Genomic DNA, 27,680 nt, shown 5'->3' with positions numbered 1-27,680 from the left:
TAGCTGAAACTGTGAGGCCTCTTTTCCCTTGTTACAGCTGCCAGAGCTCAGGTCTTGTTATACCTTGGGTCACAGGTTAACCCAGCTCATGTGACTTTCTAGCCTCTCATTCCTGTCCTCTTAGGGTCCCACACTTTGGCCTGTGCATAGGCCAAAGATAACATGCAGCTTGCAGTGTCAGGGACTTTTTCTCAGCTCCCCAAAAGGAGAAGTTGGGCTTTGAGGTCAGGGTGTCACTGGGCCTTTCTGTCCTCTCAGGCCCGAATGCAGCCTCACAGTGCAATACTGGACAGAAAACAGGAGGACTCCTATGGAAAGGCAGGGGTCTATCAATCAGTGTCCCTGCATGCCCGGGATAGTTGCCATTTCAAAGAATGTAGGGACAACATGAACCAGGGCATTCTCTAGTAGGCAAGCAGTAGGCCCTCAACATACTGCCTATCTTCAGAAAGGAGACACTTGTGTGAGCTGTTGGCTGCCTGAGCTTCCAAGGGCAGTAAGACATCTGGAAGCTTTGTGAGCCCAGTGGGTTGTTACTCTTGATGGGCACAGCACCCCTTGACAGCTCAGCAGAGTCACCTAGGACATCGGTCATGGGGTTTACCCTGAAGTATGCCCGAGACATGGCTTCACTCCAGGGAAGCAGGGCACAGACTGTCTGGCCCTGGCATGGCCCCAGTTGCTGCTGGCATGTGAGGGACAGCATGGCTCTGATTCTGAAAGCAGAAATGAAACATGGACCCACATCTTTTCCCTGGGTTTGGCTTCACACACAGGCCCTGCCACACCAGGTGAGTCTGAGGGAGGGAAATAGCCCACAGCTTTAGCCACCATAGATACTTTTACTCCAGAACAGGAATGGGTCTTGAAGCTGCTGCTGCCTCCTGCTCAGGGCCAGGGTTTGTGACCCTGTAAACCAGGCTCCACTCTCCAAGGACCGCAGGACCTTTGCCCACTGGTCATGGTTTCCCTGAGGTATGGTGGCTTGGCTCTGCCCAACCACAGGGACATGGACTCATTGATATGAGAAACCAAAGATCTAGGTGAAGATGTTGGCCAGATTGACTCGGGTGAAAAGTTCTGGAGTTGGGAGTACCTCAGCCTATGTAGTAGGGGTGTTTATCAGCCTTGATAGTGACAGGTTAAATGTGTGCTTCAGCTTGTGTGGCAGCAAGTGACTGTCAGTGTAGCACTTGGAAGCCAAGGAAGGAGGAATTTGAAGCCAGCCTGGATTACATTGTGAGGCCCCTGTCTCTGTCAACCAAGAGTGCAGCTCAGCAGCTGCTGTTGGTCTGAGGGGGAATTTCTAAAATGTCTTGTTTTAGAGATTTGTCCCTAGGTGACATGTTGGTAGCTGATGGGAGTTGGTGACATCATTGAGTCTGTGATTAAGAAGAGGTTAAAGGTCCGTAGTCCAGTTCTCTGGCTCAGGTTTGGCCACATGGCCACTTGCTGTTCCATGTGCTTGTGCTGTAGTGTGGTATGGGCAGGATTCCCCTGGCCAGCACAGACTCAGAGCTCACCCTGTGGCTCAGCACTCCGGAGGGTCTCAAGCTAAAGCTGTACTTTACAAAGTCAATACTTCAGCCCAGTGACACAGCATTGTCTTGGTTTGCTTTCTGGTGCTGCGATGAGCACTATGACCAGAAGCAGTGTAGGGAGGAAAGAGCTTGTTCCATGCTATAGATTATAGCCTGCCGTTGACAGACACCGAGGCAGGAGCTTGAAGCAGAGAGAGGAATGCTGCTTACCAGCTGTCCCCAGGCTATTGCTTGTCTTCCCTGACTTCTTTCTGTCTTTCTTTCTTCTTTCCCTTCTTCCTCTCTTTCTTTCTTTCTTCTTCTTTTTTTTTTTTAAATACATCCATACCATTAGCTGACTTTGGAACTCAACTATATAGACCAGGCCAGCCTTGAACCCTGTAGAGTGCTGGGAGGATTTAAGGCATCACAGTCAGTACTCATCTGCCTTCCTTATATAGCTTGTCTGCCCACTTGCTTAGGAATTGTATCGCCCACAGTAGACTGGCCCCTCCTCCATCAGTTAGCAGTTAAGAAAATGCTCCACAGACATGTTCACAGGCCAGTCTGTTGGAGACAATTCCTCAATTGTGGTTTCTTCTCTCTGGGTTTGTCATGTTAACAAAATCAACTGTCACAATGCCATCTGGTACATTCAGTGTTGTACAACCATCACCTCTATCTTACCCAGAATATTCCATCTCCCACAAAAGATCCCCTGTCCATATCAGTTATCAATGCCCACTGCTCTTAAATCTAATTCCTGTCTCTGGCTTTGCCTGCTATGGCAGGTTCATATGAGTTTCATCACTTATCACGTGACCATTGGTCACTCAAAAGCATGTTTCCAGGATACATCTGTGTTACAGGGTGTGTTGAAGTTTTGCTTGTTTTTCATGGCTGAGTAATATTCCACCCTGTGGTCAGATACCACTTGGTTCCTTTGCTTGCCAGCTATGTCACCATTTCATTCCTTAGCACAGCTGGCTACAATTAGGCTCCCCTGCCAGAGAAATCTCTACCCTTCAGGGTTCACCACTAGAGCAATGCTGTAGGATCAAGGAGTATAGTCACTGCTTACCCACATGGAACAGCATACCCTGTAGCAGCCTGATGAGGGTGACTTGAGGGCTGGAGTACCCAAGCATCCATGGGTAGGAGCATGTGTCCACATGTAAAGCCCACCCTGCTAAGAGGCTGCGTTCAAGGGCAGCTTGCCTCTTGGAGTTTTGGGGTGGGGAGGGGTAGAAGCAGATAAGACCAGTGGCTAAGAAGGGCTGATCTTAGTGCAGTGAAGTAGGGGTCGCAGATGGCTGCAGTAACCATTTGGAGGATTTTAGTCAACTGATAGCTCATCTAAGGTAGAACAGAAACTCAAGGACCCTCTTGACTTCCTTAGAAGGTACCTGATCCTGGGTTGGCAAGATGGTTTAGTGGGTAAAGGAGCTTGCTGCCAAGCTTCAGGACCTGAGTTCAAGCCCTGGGTCTTGCATGGTAGGAGGAGAGAGCCTACTCCTGGAAGTTCTCTTCTGACCTCCACAAAATAAATAAAAATAATGTTTCAAAATTTAAACATGGAGGGTGTTGTGGATAGCTGGGAGCAATGAAGATCATGGTGTTTGCTAGGGAGGCTAATGTATATGGGGCTGAGTAGTGGGGGCTGAAGGGCATTTCCTGGGAGGTGATGTAGTCATTGAACAAGTCAGGATCACTAGATAGCCACTGTGGAGGCAGGAAGGAACAATGTGACTTAAGCCTTGGGATCTAATGCCCTTGAGGGATGGATGGACAGATAATCAGATACATAGAGATCCAGAGCAGAATGCAGAACTAGGGGCTGTGTGGACCACATGGAGAGAAAGCAGTCTAGGGGACCCCAGGGTTGTAGGATGTCTCAGGACAAGCAGGTCCCATGTGCATGAGGGTGTGCCAGAGAGTCACACAAAGATCATACCTCTTGTCCTTCCTGCTGTCCATGTTTGGAGTTGTATGCCCTGCCTGACAGTTTCCAGTCATAATGCAGTGTGTCCAGATGTCAATTGGGCCCTGCTAAGAGCCACTGGACTTTGAACAGCTGGCAGAAGTGCGGAGAACTATCACAGGGCCTCCAGTTTGGGTGCTCCCAGGAAGCCGTATTTTGTAGTCCATCAAGTCACATGTCTTCCTGCACCCATGAGATCAGTGACAGGAATTCCCCCACAAAGGTTTTATGCCAGACTGTCCTCAGGGTCAGTAGGCTTCCTTTGGACTTCCCCCTTCCTTTACCGTCCTTCAGCAGGGTCTCATAGAACCCAAGCTGGCCTCATATTTGTCCTATAGTTGAGAATGACTCCTGATCCACTAGCTTCCACCTCCTAAGTATCAGATTGACAGGCATGACAGGCCTAGTTTATGTGGTTTTGGGAATGGAAGCTCGTGTGAATGTTATTTAAGCCCTCTGTCCGCTGAGCTATAAGTACCATACCAACTAAGCTACAGTCACTCTACCAACCAAGCCACATCCCCAGCCCAGTGCAGGTTTTCTTGCAGGCAGTGGACATCAACCCCTTCTAACCAGTTTTTATTTCTGGGCTTCAGTTTTTCATGGTTAACTGCAGTTTGGAAATACTAAGTGGAAAAATCCAGAAATGAGCAGTTTTGGGTTTCACCTTTTCTTTTGTGTAAGAAGCCTTTAGGCTTAGTGAGTTTTCAGAAAGAGCTAATGTGAATGTTGGGTTTGGTTCTGCCTGTGCTTGTGGGTGTCCACGGGAAGTCTGAGATACTTGGTTTTACTTACCAACTTGCAAAGTCTAGAATCAGCTATGAAGGTGGTATCTGGATCTCATTGGCCTGTGGTAACTGTCTTGTCTTGATTGTGCCATTGAAGTGGGAAGAAACACCAGTCTTGGTGGCACCATCCCTTTGGGTTTGGGTCCGAGACTGAGTGAAGAAAGCAAGCTGAGTACAGTGTGATGCACTTGTTCTGCCCGCTGCTAACCATGTGTGTGACTAGTTAAACAGCATCCTTGACTCCCACAGTGATGGATGCTATTCCTGGGACTGGGAACCAAGTCCTTCTCCCCCAGGACTATTTTCTTAGGGTATGTTATCATCACAGCAGGAATGGACACTAGGGCAGAGTGGTGGAAAAGATTTGCAGTGGGCAAGAGGCTTGGCCCAGGGTGGTGCAAATAGTCTCCCCATGAGGGGCTGAGGTTGTGGCTCAGGTCTAGTATTTGACTAGCATTCACAAGGCTCCAGGTTCCATCCTGAGATGGATATACACACAGAAATATACACAAATAGACATCCTTTTTTGTCATTATTTTTCATTGTATGACAAAACATCTGACTGAGGTGGACCAGTTAAAGGTTTGTTTTGGCTCTGGGTCTGAGAGGGTCAGTCCATGGTGGGCTTTGGGTCTGAGATGAGTGAATGCTTGTGGTGCAGTCATTCAGGTCTCTGGCTACATTGGGACCAAGCCACAGGACTGCCATTTCCTAGGCATTCTCACACAGTCACTCACAGCACTCATGTGTCCAGTGTGCTGAGCACCAGGAAGACTTGGGAGTGTGCAGAGTCACTCCTTAAGATACTGAGGAATGACTATACTTCCACGTACATATAGAAAAGTCTAGAGCCCTGGAAAGATGAATTGTCATATGCCATGTGTATTTGCTTGGCTCCTGGTTCCTGGCACCTGTGTCACAGATGCTCAATGCAGAAACCTGTGTGTACAGTGGGCACTCTCCCCTGGGTCTTCTAACAGTGTGGGCGAGTTGGGAAAGGAAGTCTTGGAAGTAGGTGTTTGTTCCATGGTATCTAGAGGCTAGGTTTGTCCATGCAGGAGTCTCAGTGGTAGCAGATAACTTTACAGTACTGTGACTGGCCAGGGCAGGGTTATCTCCATGTGTCTGTCTGTCTGTCTGTCTGTCTACCTGTCTGTCTTGTCTGTCTGTGTGTAAGGGGTATACAGTCCAGAGAACAGCCTTAGGTATCTGTCTTCAAGTACCATCCACCTTCATTTTAGAGACAGGATCTCTCAGTAGCCTGGACCCTGCCCACCAGACTAGGCTGGCTCTGGCTATTAAATCCAGGAACCCTCCTGTCTCTGTTTACTGGGATTACAATCCCAGCCTCCATGCTGGCTTTCTCTTATGTTGGTTTTGGGTGCTAGGCTCAGGCTCTCATACATACATAGCCATCACTTTACCAATGTCTACTAAGTCTACCAAGCTCACTTTCTTATGAACTATCTACCATCACTACATCCCTGCCTTGAAGAGTCTCCTGGAAATTTCAGTCTTGCCTTCACACTTCCTGCCAAGGACATGGAGGCCACCAGGCCCAGAGACTGACCATGACTCTGGAGTTCCTCCCCTTTACTCTCCCATCATCCCTGCTCTTGTTTCCTGACTACCTTCACACTAACATGAGGATCATGACAGTAGCCTGTGGGCACCTGGAGTCATGGCCAGTATCTGTGGTGTCTGATGTGCCCATAGGGGCTCTGAGACATGCAAGGACACGATGAAAGTCATAACCAGGGTTAGTAAGGTAGGGATTCCTGCCTTGCCACACACTAGGAAGGAGTAGTGACTGGGCCATCAAGTTCCTGACTGTGGTACCTTTACCCAGCACTTGAGGCAAACCAACAGGCTGCCTGCACACATCCTACCTCAAGGACATTGGGAGCCAGAGAGCAGTAGGGACCTACAAGAGTCAGTGTATCTTCAGAAAGAAGGGAGAGAGTGAGCTAGCAGCTGGCCAAGCAGGAAGGGTGTGGGGTGGATGAGGAAACATAACTAACAGGTGTGTGTCCCAGGACCATTCCTAGAGAGGTGTAAGGGTCGGAAAACTGCTGAAGGAAGACCCCAGACTCAGATAGTATACAAAAACAAAGAGAGTTTATTCTGCAGAAACAACTAGCAAGCTAGCTAGGGTCAACCATTGTTCAAAATGGCAGCACAAAGACATTCGAGACCCTTTTATAACAGAACTGCTTAATAACTTCTAAGATAACAACAGACTTCTAAAATTTAGGGCTCCTTCCAAGGGATTACAGAGACCATTAACCAAAGGTCACAAAGAAGATAAACACCACCAGGCCACAGGTGCAAACACAGGAGATAGATATTGACTGGGTTTATCTATACAAAACTACAAGGACAGCTTAGTTGTAGTTTTTAACTTTCTATGAACCTGTAAGCTAGTAACAAATGATGAGTGTTTAGCCATATAATTGTTCCTAGTGGACATGCATGTAGACATTCTCTGTTATAAACCTCTTTTTCAGTTTATGACCTGAATTTATGTGCAAACTCATAGTGAGCTTTTTACCATGTGAACACACACTCTGGAAGTCCTACAAGTGCTGAGAACAAAAGACAGACAGAGAGACCTTTCTTGTTTCTCTTCCTGAGTATTAGAGAAGTGCAATTCCTTGCCTTGCCAGATAGAACAAAGGCCACTTTACCCAGCCTCCTGCTGTTTTATTATGAGGTGCTAAACAGAGACTGCAGCTTCTCTTCTCAGAGCAACCCAGACAGGCTGAACAGCTGCAGAAGCAAAGTACATTACACTTATGATAGATAGCAAATGGTTTATGGCCTAGTTTCTGAGTGGAGACAAAATGGAATAAAAAGGACTCTTCAGAGGTATGCAGAAGCCATATATGGACAGCTTCAGAGTGGCTCTGAGTAGCCTTTGGCAGGGGACAGCTGTGCACTCCAGGTCTGCCCTGCAGCCTCCCAGCTTCTCCCTGGTGCACCCCTCTAGGGGAGGGGAGGGGAGGGGAGGGGAGGGGAGGGGAGGGGAGGGGAGAGCCTTTGCTTGCCTCAAGGCTATTTCAGACCTGGGGGAAGTTACATTTTTGGAAACACCACATCTAAGAGTTGAGTGAAATTATGGGGTATAGTTTAAATACCCAAAAAAGGTTTCCTTGAGCTGGGTACAGTAGGACACGCCTGTTATGCCAGTGCCTGAGAGTTTGAGGCAAGTTTGGCACTGTCCCCAAAACATATCAAATGTCTCAGAAGGAATGCACAGGGCCTGTGTGAGTACTGTTCTGTGCTGCTTTGCCAAAGGACCAGAGTGTGCTATCACAGAAAGACCCACACTGGTTCTCCCCAACTGACTCCCATCTACCTCACCCCCACCAGAACTCCTGAGCCACTAGACCTGTGTGCTGACTTCCCCCTCAGACAGCAACACCCCCCTCCCCAGATCTCCTGGAATCTACATGACCAGGTAAAGAGAAGCAGGGTGCAGCACACAGATGTGCAGTCCAGCAGCTACTTGAAGTTGATACAAGACAATCATGAGGTCAAGGTCAACTTCAGCAAAGGCTAGGTTTGAGGCCAGCCAAGGTATGTGAGAGCATTTAAAAAACACAAGAAGTATATCTACTCAAACTTGTGGGGTGAGAGTGGCAAGCAAGTTGTTGGTCAGAGACATCATGTTTCAGTATGGGGTACATTGTTATCTCTAGGTTCCAAGGCCCAGTGTATGATGTCAACTGAGCACTTGGTTTGTCTCTCAGCATTTGCAAGGAAGGGAGCTCTTAAGCATTCTTCCCAACCAGGAAGAAAGGAGAAGATAGGAATTGGGAAGGAGATGTGTGTTCCTGGATGGTAGTAATCACTCCACATCAAAACTCAGCTCCCACCTTACAGACAGACACTGTGGTTTTTGTGTTATGCATGTGTGGATGGGTCTGTGATTCTTGGCAATTCTAGGCTGGGCTCTATCTACTGAGCCAGTTCCCAACACCTCACTCGTGGCGCACTTTTAAAAGACAAAAAATTTATCTCATATGCATTAGTGTTTTGCCTGCACGTTTGTCTGTGTGGCGGGATTAGATCCCCTGGAACTGCACTTACAGACAGTTGTGAATGGCCATGTGGATACCCAGGTCCTCTGAAAGTACATCCAGCTCTTTTAACTGCTGAGCCATCTCTCCAGCCCTCAGCACTTTTAATCTTAGCAGTGAATAGACAAAAGCAGGTAAAACTTTGGATTTGTTGCTAGTCTGATCCATAGAGCAGGTTCCAGGCTAGCAGGGGCTCTGTAGTGAGATATTGTCTCTAGGAAAGAAACACGGAAAAAGAATCCAGGGGGTAAGGTCCTTCACACACAGCACCACTCCCCATTTTGTTAGTGGAACCCTGTTCAGGTTGGTACCTTTGCCTCTGTCCCCCATCTCGGAACACTAGCTGTCATTATGCCTTCTGAAGACTCTGAAAGCTGCCCAGTCTCGACCAGTGTGCAGGCAATGACACCTAAAAGCGGTTCAAAGCCAGGTTCCCCAGGACACTGCACCCACATTCCTGGAAGGTGACTTGTTGAACTGCCTCTTTCCCTCAGTTTCCCTGGTATGAGTGGTACAGCCAGGCTTGTTTCTTGTCAGTGTAGTTGAGAGCAAGAACACTTAGCCCCATAGTTCTCCTCTGTATGTTCCTGTAGCAGGGGAGCAAAGACAGGGTAGCAGATGGCGGCTGGAGCGCTGTGGTGTGGTTCAGAGTTTCGACCGTCACTGGGGTATGGAAACCCTGCTGGGCAGACAAAATGTGGAGATGCTAAACTGCATTTACCCTGTGCAGCTGTCAGGTGCTGGGCTCAAGGGAAGTGCTGTTACACCACTCGGGGATGGGAAAATGCAGCCTAAGGTGTGGAAGAAGCTGAGGTGTCCAGTTGCCACTAGAAACTGTGCAGAGGAGTCGTAAAGGTTGGGGACCCATGACCTGTGATGAGGAGCCCAGGGACAGGGGCTCCCAAACTCCTGGACATCCAGATGCTGCTGGGTCTTGGGGAGTTAGGAACAGAAGAGGACCACAAGCTGAGGAGCCTGGGGCCAGGAGGAGAAGGAACTCCAGTTTAGCTCTAGATTGTCTTTAGCTTAGCAGCGGTTGTCCAGGAGCACAGGAAGGCCTTCTGCAGGAGACCTAGGCAGTGGGGATCTGTAGACAAAGACCTTCTCCATGCTCCCCATGGAGGTTCTTGATGAAAGAGACAGTCCTTGGTTCCAACCTGTTTATTGAGTGCTCATCATGGAAAATGGGTACATACCATGCCCTCAGGGAGGACCACAGATTAAATACTTATTGCAGTAAGGAATATAAGCTTATTGGCTAAACCCTAGGGGCCTCTAGATACCTCATTAGCATGAAGAACTCTGTTTTGATCTCTGTGACCATAGGTCACATTCCTATGTAGGGAGTGTGGTCATGTGATAGGGGCCTGGTCAGAAGCAGGTGAGCACACTCAACATTATCAAGTTGCCTGGCATGGTCCACTGCCCCACACTGTGGTTGGTGGCCACTGTCAGCAGTGTCGTGAGATAACAGGTGTCAATCAGGAGAGTGGCATGTGCCTGTCATTCTTGCCTCAACAGATGAAAATATCATGGAGGCTCAGTGCCCAAAGGCCCATTGTTTACCCTCAGCACTGCAAAATAATTTGGGCCCAGCAAGATGGGCCAGTGGTAAAGGTGATTGCTGCCAAGCTTGAGACCCTGAGTTCAATCCCTGAGACCCAAATAATGGAAAAACAACTAACTCCTGCAAGTTGTCCTCTGACCTGTATGTGCAATGCCCCCCCCCCAATAAATTAATCAAAACCTAAATTACCATCACACACACTTCATAGAGATACTCAGACAGGTCATAATATAACAGGCTTTTAGAAGAAAGGAAAAGAGAAAACACTTGTAATATTTGTTGTTACTTTTGAGACAGGGTCTCATTATGTAACCCTGGTTGACTTAGAACTTACTGTGTAGTCCAGACTGGCCTCAGACTCATAGAAATCTGCCTGCTTCTGCCTCCCACGTGCTGGAGCTAAAGGTGTGGGCCACCATTTGTGTTGCTCTGGTAAAACACCACAACCAAAAGTTGTGAGGAGAGGCCTGATTTCACTTCCACAACACAGTCATCTTCGAAAGAAATCAGGACAGGAACCTGAGGCAGGAGCTGATGCAGAGGCCATGAAGGAATGCTGCTTACTGCCTTGCTTCTCCTGGCTTGATCAGCCTGCTTTCTTATAGAACCCAGGACTACCTGCCCAGGCATGGCACTAACCACAGTGAGCTGGGATCTCCCATTTTAATCATCAATCAAGAAAATGCCCCACAGACTTGCCCACAGGCCAATCTGATGCTGACATTTTCTCAGTCTCGGTTCCCTTTCCCATCCCCAGGCCCCACACATAGCTTATTAGGACAAGCACCTTGCTTTTGGTTTGGTTTGGTTTGGTTTGGTTTGGTTTGGTTTGGTTTGGTTTGGTTTGGTTTGGTTTGGTTTGGTGTGGTTTGTGGTGTCACATTAAATAAATGTAGGCTGTAAATTCATGATTCCCCTGCCTCAGCCTCTCAAGTGCTAGGATCAAAGGCCTTTGCCACCACTTCTGACTCCATACATGGCAATGTATAATAAACCCCTTCATTAATTCAGAGATGAAGCTGGTTGTGGTGGCTTGTACCTGTTATTCTGGGGAAACTGAGGTAACCCAGGAGTTTGGGGACAAACTTGGACTACAGTGTTTCGATTTTATCAAACAGTGACTGACTGTACCCTTGGAGAGGTTTGTTTTTAAACAATCCGAGTCTTCTTTGTTTTATAATTTTGCTTGGTTTTGAGCAATGGTCTGGTGTAACCAAGGCTGGTTTCTAATGTAATAAGTAACTGAGGATGACCTTGAACTCCTGACCCTCCTACCTCCATCTGCCAGGTGTTCAGATGACAGGCATGCCTTTACAGTGCTAAGTGAGCCCTGAGCTCCTGACCTATTGCCCAGCTGTAGACATCACAGGCTTTCTAAGGTAACAGGAGGCCACTGATGTGGTGAAAGCATTGGTAGGGCAAGTGGGGGAAGTGACTGAAGACCTGGGTTCCCATCTTAAACACCCACACAAAAAGTTGTTGTAGGGTGTTTTGTCACACACAGGGAGGAGAGCCAATCATACAACCCTGGGTTCAGAACAGGAGAGGCAGCAGGTGTGAGGGCCCAGGCCCATTCCCAACCCCTCTTCAGGAGCACCTTCATCAGGAGCTGAGTCCCAGCCCAGAGAGGCGGGGACAGGATAGTCTCTGGGGCTCCTGGCCAGCCTACCCACTTGGTTAGCTCCAGAACAATGAGAAACCGTGTCCCAAAAAACAAGGTGGATGAAGCCTGAGAAATAACACCTGAGCCTGGCCTCTGTGCAGCTATTTAAAAAGGGGGTGGGGGGAGTCAGCATTAGAGGGCTGGGGATGTTGCTGTCCATAGAAACTCCTGAGTCAATATCTTGATTCCACTAGGACTGAGCCACAGCCAAAGGCAAGCGGTGGCATCTGCAGCTGAGGACAGCAGCCTCAGAAAATGTGATCCTGGCCTACACTGCCTGAGCCTGGCTGGCACATCTGCTTCCCCTTCCTTTAGTCTCAGGATCTGCTTGGCTACGGAAAGCCCTAAATGTCCCTTCCTGACTTGGACAGGATCTCAGGATTTGTTCAGTTACTCAGCATGCTGGTGCAGATCTGCCATCCTGCTGCTCTGTGAGGCAAGGGAGGAGGCTTAGAGGTTGCACATTAGCCTGAGCTACATAGCAAATTTAAGGCCAGCCTGGGCTACATAGTGAAATCCTATATCAATAATTTGTACCACTCCTGGCTCTGTGTGTATGTGTTTGTGTGTGTGTGTTTCTGTGTGTGTGTGTGTTTCTGTGTGTGTGTGTGTGTATGTGTGTATGTGTGTATGACATGACCTAGGCGTGGAAGTCAGGGCAACCTCAGGTGTGGTCTTCACCTTCCACCTTGTTTGCTTTTCTGCTTCCCTGTGATTCTCCTCTCTCCACCTCTAGTCAGTCATGCTGTATATCCAGCTTTATGTTAGTCCTGGAAATTTGAACTCAGCTCCTCACACTTGAGTGGCCAAGTACTTCACCTACTGGGTCATCTCCAGCAGTACTTGAGATTTTGCTGCTTATGTTGGATTCTTGGGTAGGAATGGGTCCATCTTGGGGGGGGGGGTGTTCATCCTGGCCTCCAGAGCTCTTGTTTCATTTCCCATTTCATCTGTGGCTGACACTTGGTGCCTTCTGTGGTCAGGGGCACTGAGGGTAGGGGGCTTTTTGTCCCACAGTCACCCAACCCTAACCACATCCCTGATGTGTATAGTTGTCGGGTGTCTGTGTGGCCAGCAGCTGTCCAGAGCTGTGCTGAGCTCCAAGGCTGGAAGAGACCAGAAGAGCCTCTGGGTGGAAGTGGGATGTGAGGCAGGCCTTGGGGAGCTTCCTTGTCCTCTTTCACTGAGGAGCTGAGACTTCATGGTGATGCTCTGCTTCCTGTATCTGCAGTTCAGCTCTACCTCCACCCTTTGGCTATCATTCTTCAGTAGCTGGTTCTCCCTATGACTGCTGTAGTGAGACCTCTGCCCTTCACTTCAGCTGTCAAGAGCAAGTGAGGACCAAGTCTGACAGTACTCCTCTGTGACTGCCCCTCCCCCAAGCACTTGGGTCTGAGGAGCATCTTTTGAGCCCAGAAGTTCAGGGTTAGCTTGGGCAAGAGACAGACAGAGACACACAGAGAGGGACATACAGAGAGAGACAGAGGGGGGGAGACAGAGACAGAGACAGAGAGAGAGAGAAGAGAAGAGAAGAGAAGAGAAGAGAAGAGAAGAGAAGAGAAGAGGGAGGAAGAAGAGGAGGAGGAGAAGGAGGAGAAGAACTCCATCCCAAAAAGCCAGAAGGGATTGAAGCTCGGGTCACAGAGCCCTGAGTTCTGTCCTCAGCACCACGTAATTTGGATGGGCCTCTAGTTATTTCAGCACTTAGGAGACTGGGGCATGGTTCAAGGTCATCCATGTCTTTAAGCCCTTGAGGCCAACATGGGCTACATGAGACCCTGTCTCAAAGTCTAAACTCACCCACTCACTACATAAATCACTCACGCAAAGCTACATAGAATGCAACCAGAAGTTTATTCATGACCATAAAGGACAACCTAGAAGAAGCCACTAGAACTTTCTATTCAGAAAACATAGCTGCTAGTCAGTCAGGGGCAACACACTTTTTCATGGTGGTTCTGTGTTGTAGATGGGCCTGGTGCTGTTTGTATGTTGATGCTAATTCTGCTCTCCTGGGAGGGGTTGCAGACAAGGAGTGAGTCACACTCAAGTGACTTCTTGTGAAACGATCCCCTAATGAATAAAGGAGCCAATCACTGGGCGAGTAGGCAGGACTTCCGGGTTAGAGAGGGGAAGAAAGGAAGCAGGAGAGAATTAGGTCTCTTTGGACAGACATAGTGTGAGAACAAAATGTAGAGTATCTCCCGGTTACAATGGCAGATCCATCAGGATTCACCACTGGAGGATTTAGATTTAATGAGGCTTACAAGTTAGGATTTTAGTTGTTGCACCCGGCGATTGAGTTACTGTTGTTTCTGAACTACATTTGTATTGTGATTTCCATCACACATAGGGTCACCTGGGTTCAAGAGAGAAAGGTATGGCAGCAAAGCATGGATTTTCCTGAGGGATTTGAAGCACAGGGTTGATGTGATAGTGACCTGCTAGTGGAATCTTAGCAAGCTGGGTGGAAACCTTTCGAGAGCTCCAGGCCAGAGAGTCTCCACCCACCCTTTCCTCTCCCCCATGGCATCCCTTTAGAAGAAGGCAGCCCAGGCTCACTGGACCTCCAGAGGGCCTCCCACAGGCTTCATGGAGCTGAAGATCAAAAGAAAAATGCTGCCTGCTTGCAGGTGTGCTTCAGCCTAGACTGCTTACCCTTTCTGTTGTAATTTTTGCGGTTTTATGAAACAGGAGCTTGCTTATGTAGCCCAGGATAGCCTTAAATCACAATTCCCCTGCCTCAGCCTCCCAGGTGCCAAGATATGACAGACAGGTAGCACCACCCAGTTTGGAAACCATGGAAATGCACAGCTTAGCCTCTGGTGTCTAGTGGAGCAGCTGCTACCTGCACCAACTGGGCAAGCCACTAGTGGCTGCACTTAGGCTCCTAGGCTCAAGAGGAGACCATTGGTTGTTGAATGTCAGGGACTGTGGAGGACACAGCCCAAACGAGAGTGTGTTGGGGTAGGACACAACAAGGATGTAGAATGTATGCTTATGAGACAGTTCATATAGCCCAGACTGGCTTTGACCTCACTAGAAAATGTGCTTTTAAAAGTCTGAGCCTGGAAAGTGTGGTATACTCACTTTTAATCCCAGCACTTGGGAGGCAGAGGCAGGCAGATGTCCATGAGTCTCAGGCCAGTCTGGGCTACATAGTAAGACCAAAAAATAAGAGGGCAAGGATGAACTGGAGATAAGACTGCCCTTGTTGAGGATTCAAATAGATTCCCAGCACCCACCTGGTGGCTCACAAATGTCTGTATCTCCAGTTTTGTGAGATCTGACACCCTATTTTGACCTCAGTGAGCACCAGGCACACATATGTAATGCACAGACATTCAGGTGGAACAGTCATACACATAAATAAATCTAAAATTTTTTTGTTTGTTTAAATTAAGGCTGGTGGATCATAATTATAATCCCAGTTAAGGCAGAGGAATCACAAATTTTAGGTCAGTCTGTGCAACAGGATGAGACTTTGACTCTTTGTAAAGCAAATACTGTTGAGTAAGTCATGCATGCTAAAGCTGTGTGTGTCTGTGCATCTGTGTGTGTGTGTGTGTGTGTGTGTGTGTGTCTGCGTGTGTCTGTCTGTGTGCATCTGCGTGCATCTGTGTGTATAGTGCATATGAAAGTCAGAGAACAACTTTGAAGAGTGAGTCTTAACTATCCACCTTGTTTGAGGCAGGTCTCTCCTCATTTCTGCCACAGGGTCCTGCTAGCTTCTGGGCAGTTGTGCTATGTCCACCATCTTTGTGGCTTCTGTGGCTTTGGACTCAGGTTGTCACATTTGCATGTCAAACACTTTCCCCACTGAGCCAGCTCCTTCCTTTCTTTTTAGGGCTAGGTAGTATCCACTGTGTGATGACCACATTGTTCTTCCCAGCCTCTTGGCTGTTGTTATTTCCTCTGGACCTGAACCCAAAGTAGAATCTGTAGATCTAATCAGGATCTATTTTTAGCAGTGCACAAACTAATATTAGCAATGTTCTTTTATATTAGAAAGGAGGAATATTATGCTTCTTTGGAAGCTGAGCCCTTTCTTTCCCTGGCACCTTGCCAAGGCCTGTGGTTCAATAGCTTTAACAGGGCTTGTCCACCCTTTTGCTGGTTCCCCCTGCAAGCCACCCCCAGCCAGCCCAGTGCTATCCCCTTTTTGCACTCTGAGCTCCTCTGTGTATCATAGCTGCGACCAGATATTTTTAGCCTGACTTTGAAAAGTCACTGTGTACTCAGACACATACCCGACACATGAGGTCACCAGGAACAGACAAATCCCTAGCCTGCAGGGTCATCTATAATTGCAGAATCAGAAAGCCTTGTACTCTGCAGGCCTTGCTGGCTGGCTGTCCTCAGACCTGGGCCTGACATCATATTAAGATGTCTGCAGGGAAAGTTGTCTCCTGCCCTTTAAAAGTTAGCCCCGTGCCTCATACTGGTGTGGAAGGGATTAATGGGACTCATCTGTAACAAGCAACCCCAAGCTGAGGCATCATGGCAACTTCTCTGAAAAAATGGAGTATCCCAACTGCAGACACTCCAGCCCCACTAGGAGACAAGATGGGCCATTTTCATGTAGGCTTATTTCGGTTCCTTTTAAAAAAAAAAAAAAATACAGGGTCTCTTTGTAGCTCAGGCTGATTCATGGTAATCCCCCTGCCTCTGTTTCCTAAGACTAGGATCAGAGGCAGGGGTTGCCATGAACCATTGTTTTAGACTCAGACCTTTAAGGTGAAGGTGACTTGGGGTGGCATAGCATAACTCTGTCACAGAGCAGGGAAGAGGAAGCTTGACCAGCCTGAGTGCAAGGCCCAGGATAAAGCTCATGTCCCTCATGTAAGTAAATTACTTAATTACAGTGTAATCTTTAAAGGGGAGTGCTAGGTGGGGGGAGTACACACCTTCAGTCCCAGTGCCTGGGAAGCAGAAGCAGACAGATCTCTCAGCTGGAAGCTAGACTAGTCGATCTAGGGAGATCTAGGCTACACAGACAGTTTTTATGGAATTTCTCTTTGGAAACAGTTTCAACAATTATGTGAAAAGCTGTATAATGCTTCATATTCCTGTAACCCAGCATGAGAGTCACACTGTCAGAACTCAGGCAGGCTGAACACATGGGGACATGCTGCCTCCTATATAGAAGCCACCTATCATCTTAGACTTTTGTCACTGTAATCAAATGCTATAGACTGCTTACTTGCTTACTGACTGACTAACTTTGTTTATGTAGTTGGTTGGTTTTAGTTTTGTTTTTGTTTTTTGTTTGTTTGGGGTTTTTTTGGTTTTTTTGAGACAGGGTTTCTCTGTGTAGCCCTGGCTATCCTGGATCTCTTTCTCTGTGTAGACCAGGCTGATCTCAAATTCAGAGATCTGTGTGCCTCTGCCTCTACCTCCCTAGTGCTGGAATTAAAGGCATACACCACCACCACTTGACTAAGACTGCATAACTTCTAAAGAATAAAGGCTATAAGTTGGGCTCATGGGTGGAGGCATGTCTTCCTAACACTTAGAAGGCTGAGATAAGAGGATGGTTGCTAGCTCCAGGCCACAGAGTGAGAGCCTGTCTCAAAACAACAGGCTCCAGAGAAGTGATTTAGAGGGTAAAAGCTTGCTGTGCAGGTGTGAGAAACTGAATCCCCAACAGTTTCAACAATTATGTGAAAAGCTGTATAATGCTTCATATTCCTGTAACCCAGCATGAGAGTCACACTGTCAGAACTCAGGCAGGCTGGACACATGGGGACATGCTGCCTCTACACACCTAAGACTTGCTTTTTAAGGTTTTTTTTTCTCCCTTTTGGACTGGTGATGGTAGCTCATGCCTTTAATCCCACCACTCAGGAGTCAGGCAGGTAGATCTCTGAGTTCAAGCCAGCCTGGTCCACAGAGTAAGTTCCAAGACAGCCAGGGCTACACAGAGAAATCCTATCTTGGGGAAAAAAAATTGTTGGGCTGCAGAGATGGGTCAGCAGTTAAAAGCACAGGCTACTTTTGCAGAGGACTGGGTTTAATTCATGGCACCCTCAAGGCAAATTATAACCATCTTTAACGCCAATTTCAGCGACTCTGATGCCCTCTTCTGCTTTTCATAGACATACAAGGTGCCCACTATAAGCAAAATACCCTCACACATTAAAAAAAACAAAACAAAACTAGTAACAAGAAAGCCCCTAAAAAAAGTTTATTGCATTACATATGTATGTATACACACACACAGCACACTTGTGCCCAGATGGAGGTCAAAGGACAACTTGCAGGAGGCGGGTCTCTCCTATGATGTGTGTCCCACAGATTGAGTTCCATTGTCAGACTTGGTACCAAGCACCTGGACCCACTGAGCTATCGCTCCTGCCCTATCCTTTGTCTCTTACCCAAGCCTCTGAGTAAGTAAGTAGCTCAAGGCTCTGGGGACAAGAATTCTGTGCCCACAAGGAGTTCTAGGACCAAGGCTATGCAGAGTCCAGGCTGGGGTCTGAAGCTCTGCTTTTATCTTCTCAGGCTTTTGGGAACGCCAAGACAGCCCATAACAACAACTCCAGCCGCTTCGGGAAGTTCATCCAAGTCAACTACCTAGAAAGTGGCATCGTGAGGGGGTAAGTCACTCTATCTGTGTACCTTCGCCTCTCAAGCTGAGGCTGGAACCCAGGACCTCCTGTGAGCTTAGCCAATCCTCCACCCTGGAGTACATCCTCATCTGAGTGTGGTGTTGAGGGTTTTAGGTCTATGCAGTGAGAATCTTCTGTGGCAGCCTTGACTCAGAACTGGCCATGCTGTAACAGCCGGCTTGCTGACCTTTTCAAGGTTTCTCTGAGGTGTTGGGTGTCACAGGCAGAATGGGGTGTGGACCTCAGCATCAGCTGCATGTAAGCCCCTTACTTAGAGACAATTCTGGACAGCACTGTGGTGTGATTGGTCCAGGGAAGTACAAAGCCACTGTTCAGCAGTGGCACAACAGAGTTGGAACAGTAGAGTCATGGTTCAAGGGATAGATATGTGGGAGGCTGCATGTATGCATAAATTTTGTGCATAGACACATGGCAGCTTGGATGCTTGGATGGGTGGTTAGATTGAGGGTTTGTGGGCAAGTTAGTAAATGGGTGAGTGGATGCATGAGTAGATGGTTTTATGTGAAGGAGGTGGTACTTAGTGAGTAGGTAGGTAGACTTGGTATGGAGGGGTCATTGGGGAGTGGGCAGTGAGTGGATGAAGACACAAGTAGATTAGTGGGTGGATGGATGTGTACACCGTTGGAGACATAGGTGGGTGGATAGATTAGTGGGTAGATGGGTTGGCTCATGGGTGGGCTAATGGGGTGGCTTGGGATGGGGAGGGGCTGAATAGTGACAGGTTGGGTTGATAAGTAAGTGGTTGGGTAAGTGGATATGTGGTTTGGCTCTGGAGATCTATTGGTAAACAGAAGGTTCATGGGTCAGGAGATGAGTAAAACAGGCAGACCTATCCAGCAGTGGTCACAAATGTAGGCTGAGCAACAGACCTTGACAGGTAGATATGATGTGAGGCAGGGGTAGAGGTTACATTCTATTGGGCCTGCAGCCCAGGCACAGGCATGTGTCACATGGCAGCACATACGCTGTAAGGCTCTGCGGCACAATGAGCTTTGCCACAGTTCTAAGATCCAGACCCTTTTGTTGTCAAGGCTGTGGACAGTTGTCTGTTACAACAATGTTATAAGTGATTGTTTTTCCTTTATTCCAGCTAGTTCCTAAGTAAATGAGACACAGACTATAAGATTTATATAATCAAGCTTTAAGGCACAATATCTGGGCAGTTATTAATCTAATCTAATTCTCTGAGCTAATCTGGCTACCTTCTAGCCAAAATCCCTGAGACTCTTGCATTTCATGAGACTCCTGCATTTCAGTCAAGCTCTCTGCTCCTGGTGTGTTCTCATGCTGTCCTCTCAGCCCCCTCCTCCAGAATCTTCTCCCCACTCCTGGCTCTCTTGGCTGAGAGGATCCAGCCCTATTCTCTCTCCTGCTCAGTCATTGGCTGATGAGGTTTTATTGACATTAGGAAAAATAAATGGGGAGCAGTGTTTACTCAAAACTGGGACAGGAGATTCTTAGAGTAAGCATTACAATGCCATGTCTATGTGACATGGAGGCAGAAAAATCAGCATGGGAATGATACAAGAATACTCTTCACACAGTGCACAGGAACATGATGCTGAGTCACCTGCTGATAGTTCACACTGGGCATGGAAGGGAGGGGCTAAGCCTCTGGCATCCTTTCCTGCCCACCCCACACACACACTGAGCAGGCTCTGTTGAGGTGCCCATTGAGAGCCCTTGATAAAGGTCACGTTGGTTCTAGACCCTTGTGACTCAATGTTCTCTGCTTGGCCTCAGCCCCCACATGCCCACCTGGGATTTAGCTGTAGTATGAGTTCTGCCACCTGAACTGGATGCCCATAACCCAGCTGGCACACATTCTCTATCATGACATCTGGATCATGGGCTATGAAAATCTCCTCTTTCCAGGTAATAATAGTATAAATTCTTGTGGGCCTTGGGGTCATTATTAGGGTAAATTCAGACTACTGGAAGCCAACACTCCAGTACAGTGACAGTTGATCCCATAACCAAGATGACTGCTGAGCAGCTAACAGGAGGGAGTGTGTACACTCCTGTACCCGGAGGGCAGTGAGGATGGCATGGAGCGCATCCTACTGTTAGAGTGCCATACTACTTCAGACTTATAAATCATTTACTTTGGGATTTTCTGCTTCTAATTTTCCAAGCTTGGATAGCTAAAACCATTAAGGCTGAACATGAAACCAGACAAAAAGAAGTACTTGGCTAGGTCACATGCGTAGTGTGTCAGGTACTCCTGGGTGCAGCCTCCCTGCAGCTGACCCACAAGCCTGCCCTGCTCCATCCAATGTTACTCATGGGTTCAAGAAAGGAATTTCCATGTTGATCGGCATCTATGTTCTGACCTAGCTTCCTGGCCTCTGGGGCTGCGACTGCCTGGTGCCACACGAGCTGCAACCCAGGGCTTCGTTTGTCCACTGTGTCTGGTCATATTTCTATCACTGCTTCTTCACAAAACCAAGGGCCAGGGCACATCTGAGCATGGCCCAAATTCTCCACTCCTGTAGCTTTAGCTTTCTATGTGTGCAGATCAGCTCAGAGGGGCCCCTGCACTCACAGGTCCCCTTGCTGGCCTCAGACCTTTAAAACCAAAAATTGGGGGTGGGCTGTTCTTGCAGAGGATCCGAGTTAAATTCCCAGTACCCACAACTCCAGTCCCAGGGAATCCAGTGCCTACCATGGACACTGCCCTCATGTGGTACATAGATACACTCAGGCAAAACACAGATACACATAAAATTAAGTTCAAAATCTCAGAAGCTGGGGTGTTATCTGGAGTGGAGGCCCTACCTAGAATATAAAAAAGAAATCACCAAAGACTGGGAAAAGAGAACTGGGCAGCTGTGTTCCAGCAAGTGGAAGCCTGGGTTCACACAGCTGGCCTGTTCTCTGCTGAGGCAGGGGAACCACCTACCCCTGGACACAAGGAGAAAGGCAGACATTGATACAAGAGTCTGACCCTAGGGATCTGATTTTAGGAGAGGGGCCAAAGCTAAATGGCTGAGGCTAGAGAAGAAAGTGTTTGTATGACCCAGCACTCAAGAGGCAGAGGCTCTTAAACTCTAAGTCTCTTCAGCTCCTTCTAAGGGAATCAAAGAGTCCAAGCAGTGTCTTCAGAACCTGCCCTGCACTCTGAGTTTCCCCACAGGCCTGCAGGCTTAATGGCACTGTCCTACAAGGCAGGCAGATCTCCCAAGAAGTTGGGGCCAGCCTGGTCTACATAGTGAGTTCCAGGACAGCCGGGAACACACACAGTGAGACCATGTCTCACAACAACACAAGATAAATAAAATTAAAAACCAGGCTCAGGTAGAGAGGTCCATAAACCAGTGGGTGTGAAGAGAGCTGATTAGGATCTTTCTTTCCCATAGTGTTCTGTAGTGGCCTCAGCTCCTTATCTGTCACTGGGAACTGCTGCACCCACTCTCGTGTGTGGGAGGATTCCCTGAAAATGCCTTTGATGGTGCCTGGAACATCACAGGTCCCCAGGGAACACTCACTGTTACTCCTGCGGCCTAAGCATCCAAGCTGTTCTGGGTTCCCCAAGTCATCGAGCAGCACGGCTGGAAGGTGCATGCATGCCTGTGGTTGGAGGGGCATGCCCCACTCAGAACTAAAGATATCCTGTAGAGGACCTGAGCGATCCTGGGGGATGGTTAAGGTGCTAAAATGCTGTGTGGTGTGAGCACCAGGGTTTGAATCCCCAGAACACGCATGAAGGCTGAGCACTGGAGCATGGCAGCTGCCTGTCATCCCAGTGCTCATGAGGCTGAGAGGAGGGGACCCCAGAGCAAGCCAGCCAACTAGACAGGCCAAATGGGTGAGCTCAGTGAGACCCTGCCTAAGTGTATATGGTGGCCAGAGCCATGATTCAGTGGGTAAGGTAGAAACGGATCCAGAAAGACTTGAGGCTTCCACACGCACAGACACCCACATACACACGTGTAACCGCCCCCACTATGTCCCCGAAAGACAATGTGCTCTATGTGGAAGGTGTGTGCATGATACTCTGCGATGCCTGTGTACTCTGGCTTCCATCCCTACTTCTCACCACAGACTGTCAATGCAGTGGAGAAGCATGCAGATCAGTCACTGGAAAGCAAGGCAAGATAGCTCAGCAGAGAAACACCAGCTGCTCCTTCAGAGGGCCTCCGAGAACTGGTTCTCAGTGCCCACATGGCAGCTCACAACCATCTGTAACTGTAGTACCAAGGGACCTGACACTCTCTGCTGGCCTCTTCGGTCACCTACATGCACAAACATATATATCACATAAATACACAAACACAGAAGATTCAAAATAAAAAAGAAATGTTAAAGTGAATACTTGGAAAGTTTCAAAATAGTTGTAGTTGGAAGTGTTTGGAGATGAGGGGACCAGAGCTGCATCAGTGTCAAGCCTGGGCTTTGAGGACACTGTAGTCCCTGTTGCTCCCCTACCTCATGGGTGCCCTGAACTAAACTAGGAGGAAACGTAGCTCTGTAAAGGCAAATGGTATGGGTGCAGCCAGGGGCCTGTGTGTGTCAGATGCCCCTACTCTTCTACAGAAGGGAAAGCGGGGGCAGCCAAGGCCATGGTTCAGTGGGTAAAGCACTGGCCTGGCCAACCTGACAACCAGAGTTCCATAGCCACAAACCCATGTGAAAAGCCATCTGTGGTGTTTATCTGTCGTCCTCACACTCTTACAGAGAGAGATAGGATTCAGAGAAGACAGAATCAGCCAGAAGCTTCGAGCTAGAGAGCCCATACTATGCAGAGCCACAAACAGGTGCATGCAATTCCAGTTAGCTGTCCTTGTCACCTGACTGCCAAGAGTCAATCTGTGAGGAAAGCTGTGATTGACAGATAACCTGGATCAGACTGGCCCTGGGCTGTCTGGGAGCTTGTCTTGATTTCCTCTCTAAGTTGCCATTGGTCAGAGTGTTTTTATCTCAACAGTCTAGGACAGATATTCTGCCTCAACAAGGTAGAGGAGACGAGGCATTCCCAGCCAACCCCACGCATGCTCTGGCACAGGTGTCACTCTGACACTGTAGATGGACACATAATTCATCAAGTGAGGGAATGGGTGCAGGACAGCCATAGAGTGCCTGCCCAGTGAGTGCGAGGACTGCCTTGTGCCTTCTGTACGGCAGCACAGAGCTCAGTAATCAGACCAACAACCCAGTGAGAAAATAGGAAAGACTGAAACACAAGGCATAGAGCCATGCCTGGTCTATAGCCTGGTCTACAGAGTGAGCTCCAGGACGACCAAGAACACACGGAGAAACCTTGCTTGACTTAAAAAAAAAAAAAAAAAAAAAAAACAGGGTCAGGAGTGCAGCTCAGAGTCCTTAATGTGTGAAAAGAGAAGCCAGAAAAAAGAAACAAATCAAACTTTACATTCCACTTATAAATTTGTTTGAGTGTGTGTATGCACACACATACTTATGTGCAGGTGGTCAGGGGACAGCCTTCTGGAGTTGACTTCCTACCTCTACCCTATGGATCCCAAGCACCAAACTGAGAGTCAGACATGGCAGCCACTGCCTTTACATGCTGAGTTACGGCATGAGCCCAAGTGGTACCTTAAATATGAGCTGTCTGTTGTCATCCTGTTGGAGCAGCCAGGGCATGAAAATCACCACTGAGTTTACACTGAAGTAGCAGATGCCTGAAACACCTCGACCAGCTTCCTGAGGTCCTTGCTGAACTCCTCCCTTAACATTTGGGTCTCTTCACCTGCATGGGCTGCTCTGCCTGTCAGGTTTCTGTGCACCCTGCTCAACCCTGTCTGCCCAGGTCACAGTGGTCAACTGATTTCCTGGTTCTTAGTTTGAAGCCAGAGCAGTGGTGATCTTCAGGGCATTTGTAGGTAGCTATTTATTTACATGGTACCAAAGGGTGTTAATGTGCAACAGGCAGCACCGTGGTCCCATTTTCTAGGCCAGCGCAGAGATATGGGTGGGGAATGTGGCTCCATTAGTAGAGAGGCCACCTAGTGCTTGTTATTTAACAACACCTAGTGCATAGGGCCGTGGGTTCCATCCTGAGCAGTACAGAAACCCTCCATGGTGCATGCCTGTTAGCCTCCATGGTGCATGCCTGTTAGCACACAGAACAAATAGTTGATGAGAAGCAGGAGCTCAAGACCAACCTCAGCTACACAGTGAAACTCACATACCAGAAGAAGATGGATCTCAGCTCAGCAGAGTGTGGATAGCTGCGTGGATAGCTGGACTCCATGCCTCATCCTGACACTCAGAAGATTCAGGGAAGGGATCAGGCATCTCCTCTACACTGCAAGTTAGAGACCAGCCTGGGCTATATGAGAACCTGGGTGAAATGAAGGAAGAAAGAACAACCATACAGTATCCAAATCAAGGTCTTGGCTTAGACATAAAGAATGGCCACAGAATCCTACAGTAAGGATCTCAGGGAGTGAAGCCCTGCCTAGAATTGCCCAGTGAGGGCTAGAAGAGTGGCACAGTGCTAACAGTGTTTCCTTGAAATTTATGGTTCTTGATTGCATCATCAACTCTGATTGAAACAAAATGTTTAGTGTTAAAGAAATATCAACACTAAAATGTAATATCTTTTTTTCACTCTTTTTCTTTTATGACAGAGCTGTTGTGGAAAAATACCTTCTTGAAAAGTCTCGCCTGGTTTCCCAGGAGAAGGATGAGCGGTAGGGCATGATTTATTTCTTCTTTTTTAATATGTATGGGTGTTTTGCCTGAGTGTCTGTAAGTACACTGCCTGTGTGCCTGGTAACCTGGGAGGTCAGAAGAGGGCACTAGGACCCCTGGAAGAGGAGTTACAGGGGATTGTTAACCAGCATGTGAATCCTGGGAACTAACGTGGGTCCTCTGTAAGAACAGCCAACTCTCTAACACTTGGGATGTGGTATTTGGCACAATACAGTCCTACTCAAGCTTTGGCCCTCACGGGGTGAAGTAAGTGTTGCGAGCCCCTTAGGGGAAGCTTGGTTGGAGTCTAAACTTCCCCTCTCCTTCCGTTCCACACACTTGCTGCCATGGGCTCCAACCTTGCGCCCATTACAGCCCACCCTGAGAATTGATGCCTCAGGCTATTTAGTGCCATCTGGAACTATATCCTGGTAATACCTCAGAGCTGGCACAACTGCACAGTCTGTGAGCCAGCACTTAGATGCTGAGGCAGGAGGATCTCTTAGTTCCAGGCCAGGCTGGGCTAGAGGGTAAGGCCCTGTCTCCCAGCAGCAAACCAGTGTCAACTAGTCAGTGAGACTTCTGCCCTAGCTCCCGAGAAGGTCACCCGAGAAGTTCCCACTTTCTAACAATACTTAAAACTGATATTTCTTATAAAGGCAAGGGTCTCTCTGTGTAGCCATGGTCTCCTCCAACTCACTCTGTAGACCAGGCTAGCCTCAAACTCAGAGATTCTCCTGCCTCTGCCTCCAGAGTGCTTGGTGTTTTAGGTGTGCACCATCACATTGACCAATACTATTTTTTGTAATTATATTTTTATATCTGTTTATTTCAGTGTGTGTGTGCGTGTGTCTGTGTCTGTGTACATACATGTGTGGTTAAAGGACAACTTCATGGAGTCAGTTCCCTCTTTCTACCAAATGTGTCCCAATGATTGAACTTGGGGGTCCTCTGGCTTGGCAACTGGTGGCTTCACCAGCTGAGCCATACCCCTCACCCTGTAACCTTTTGATATACCCTTTCCTTTGCTGTGGGCCTGGCTGGGCACTGACTCTCTGCTGGTCACCCACAGGAACTACCATGTGTTTTATTATCTGCTGCTGGGTGTCAGTGAGGAGGAGCGCCTGGAATTTCAGCTGAAGCAGCCTCAAGACTATTTCTACCTCAACCAGGTAAACAGCTACAGCCATGGCGCCACCACTGTACCCAAGGCTGTCTGCCACAGGGAGGTCAGAGGCTGCCAGCCTGGCCATTCTGGGCCCCAGCCCAGCCCTGAGCACACACACACAAAGGCGGCCATTCATTCCCAGCCCTGGCCCTCCTCCTGTCCATCCTGACTTGCCCTGCTCTCTGCCCTCCCAGCAGGAAGTGCCAAAGTGCCCACGCCTTTATTTTATTTTTCAGCATAACTTGAATATTGAAGATGGAGAAGACCTCAAACATGACTTTGAAAGGCTTCAGCAGGCCATGGAGATGGTGGGCTTCCTGCCTGCCACCAAGAAGCAGTAAGTGGGCTGCTGAGCCACCTGGTGACAACCAGTTCCTCTGGAGATCAGACAGGCAGCCCCATAGAGAGTAGGCGGGATCCCATGTAGAACACAGGTGAGGGCTGCAGCCATGAGCTGGGGGGCAGCTGTTCAGACCAGTTGAAGATCTGCACAGCTGCCATCCTTATACCAGAGAGACTTCGAGCATGAAGGTTGTATGTTCAAGATCAGCCTTTGCTGCATAGTGAAGCCTAATCTTAAAGAAATAAAGGCAAAAGAGAGATGCTTGGAAGTTCAACACCAGTCTGATCTCTATACTGAGTTCAAGACCAGCCAAAGCTAAACAAAACCCTGTCTATTAGCAAACACAAGCAAAAAAGTTTAAGTTTGCATCAATGCTTGGAAAGATGTCAGGTAAGACTAGCCTGGGCTACATAACTTGATCCCTCTAAAACCAGCAGAACTGGAGTGCCATAGGTAGCAAGTATGAACTCTGGGTTCTGTCTGCAGCACTACCTGAGCCAAGTGTGATAGCACTGGCAGTGGGACTCAGGAGTGGGTACAGGAGTGTGAAGTGGAGAGCACCCTTAGCCAGGCTCTGCAGCAGAAACAAGTACAGGTGATGCAGACTGCAGTAACCTCTCCTGTCCCAGGATCTTCTCTGTCCTCTCAGCCATCCTGTACCTTGGCAATGTCACCTACAAGAAGAGAGCCACAGGCCGAGATGAAGGCCTGGAGGTCGGACCTCCGGAGGTGTTGGACATCCTCTCCCAGCTCTTAAAGGTACCTCCTGTCTCCACCATTCTTTCTTGCCCTTGTTTCTTGGCTGCAAAATGAAGCAGCCTGCCTAGCCCAAGACAGTGGCAGCCTCTCAGTACAGGGGACAAGTGGGAAACTTCTGTCTACTACATACTTCCTCCTGTCATCTCTGAGATGTCCCCCTCTTGCTGCTGTCTGTGTCTGTCTGTGTATGTCTGGCTACATGCACTGTGTAGTAGGAGAGGTGCTGGGTTCTACTCTTTCAGCGGGTGGAGCTCAGTCCTTAGCACCCTCACATCCACTGTGACTGCAGCTCTAGGACATGGGAAGCCACTGCCCTCCAGGCCCCCTTCATTCCCATGAGCATAGCCACACACACAAAATTAAATGTAAAGAAATGAAACCATAGTTTGCAGGGCTGAGGCTGTAACTGGTGGCAGAGGGCTTGTCTAGTGTACACAAACCTTCTGTTGCATCCTAGCACCACATAAATCTGACGTGCTGACACACACTTGTCAGCCAGGGCTCTGTGAGACCCTGTCCC

At 48.4% G+C, this 27,680-nt stretch overlaps 1 protein-coding gene across 14 annotated transcripts in view; it reads left to right on the top strand.

The window, feature by feature from the left end:
• The window catches only part of Myo9b (myosin IXB), an 86,548-nt gene that overhangs the window by 22,999 nt on the left and 35,869 nt on the right, over positions 1–27,680 (top strand). For 13 of the 14 annotated variants that reach the window (XM_029480423.2, XM_029480419.2, XM_029480422.2 and 10 more), the window contains exons 3-7: positions 18,106–18,200; positions 24,827–24,889; positions 25,963–26,062; positions 26,295–26,395; positions 27,031–27,160. In XM_029480423.2, the coding sequence (XP_029336283.1) occupies positions 18,106–18,200; positions 24,827–24,889; positions 25,963–26,062; positions 26,295–26,395; positions 27,031–27,160 (489 nt within the window). Of the gene's footprint in view, positions 1–683; positions 792–18,105; positions 18,201–24,826; positions 24,890–25,962; positions 26,063–26,294; positions 26,396–27,030; positions 27,161–27,680 lie in introns of those variants that run through there. The other variant, XM_029480427.2, reaches the window with a different exon arrangement.

The sequence above is a fragment of the Mus caroli genome, unplaced genomic scaffold, assembly GCF_978045245.1.
Source record: "Mus caroli unplaced genomic scaffold, Mus_caroli_1 scaffold_10, whole genome shotgun sequence".
In the NCBI taxonomy this organism is placed as follows: domain Eukaryota; kingdom Metazoa; phylum Chordata; class Mammalia; order Rodentia; family Muridae; genus Mus; species Mus caroli.
The sequence above is the reverse complement of the archived record's forward strand: the minus strand, read 5'-3'. Positions and strand labels throughout refer to the sequence as shown.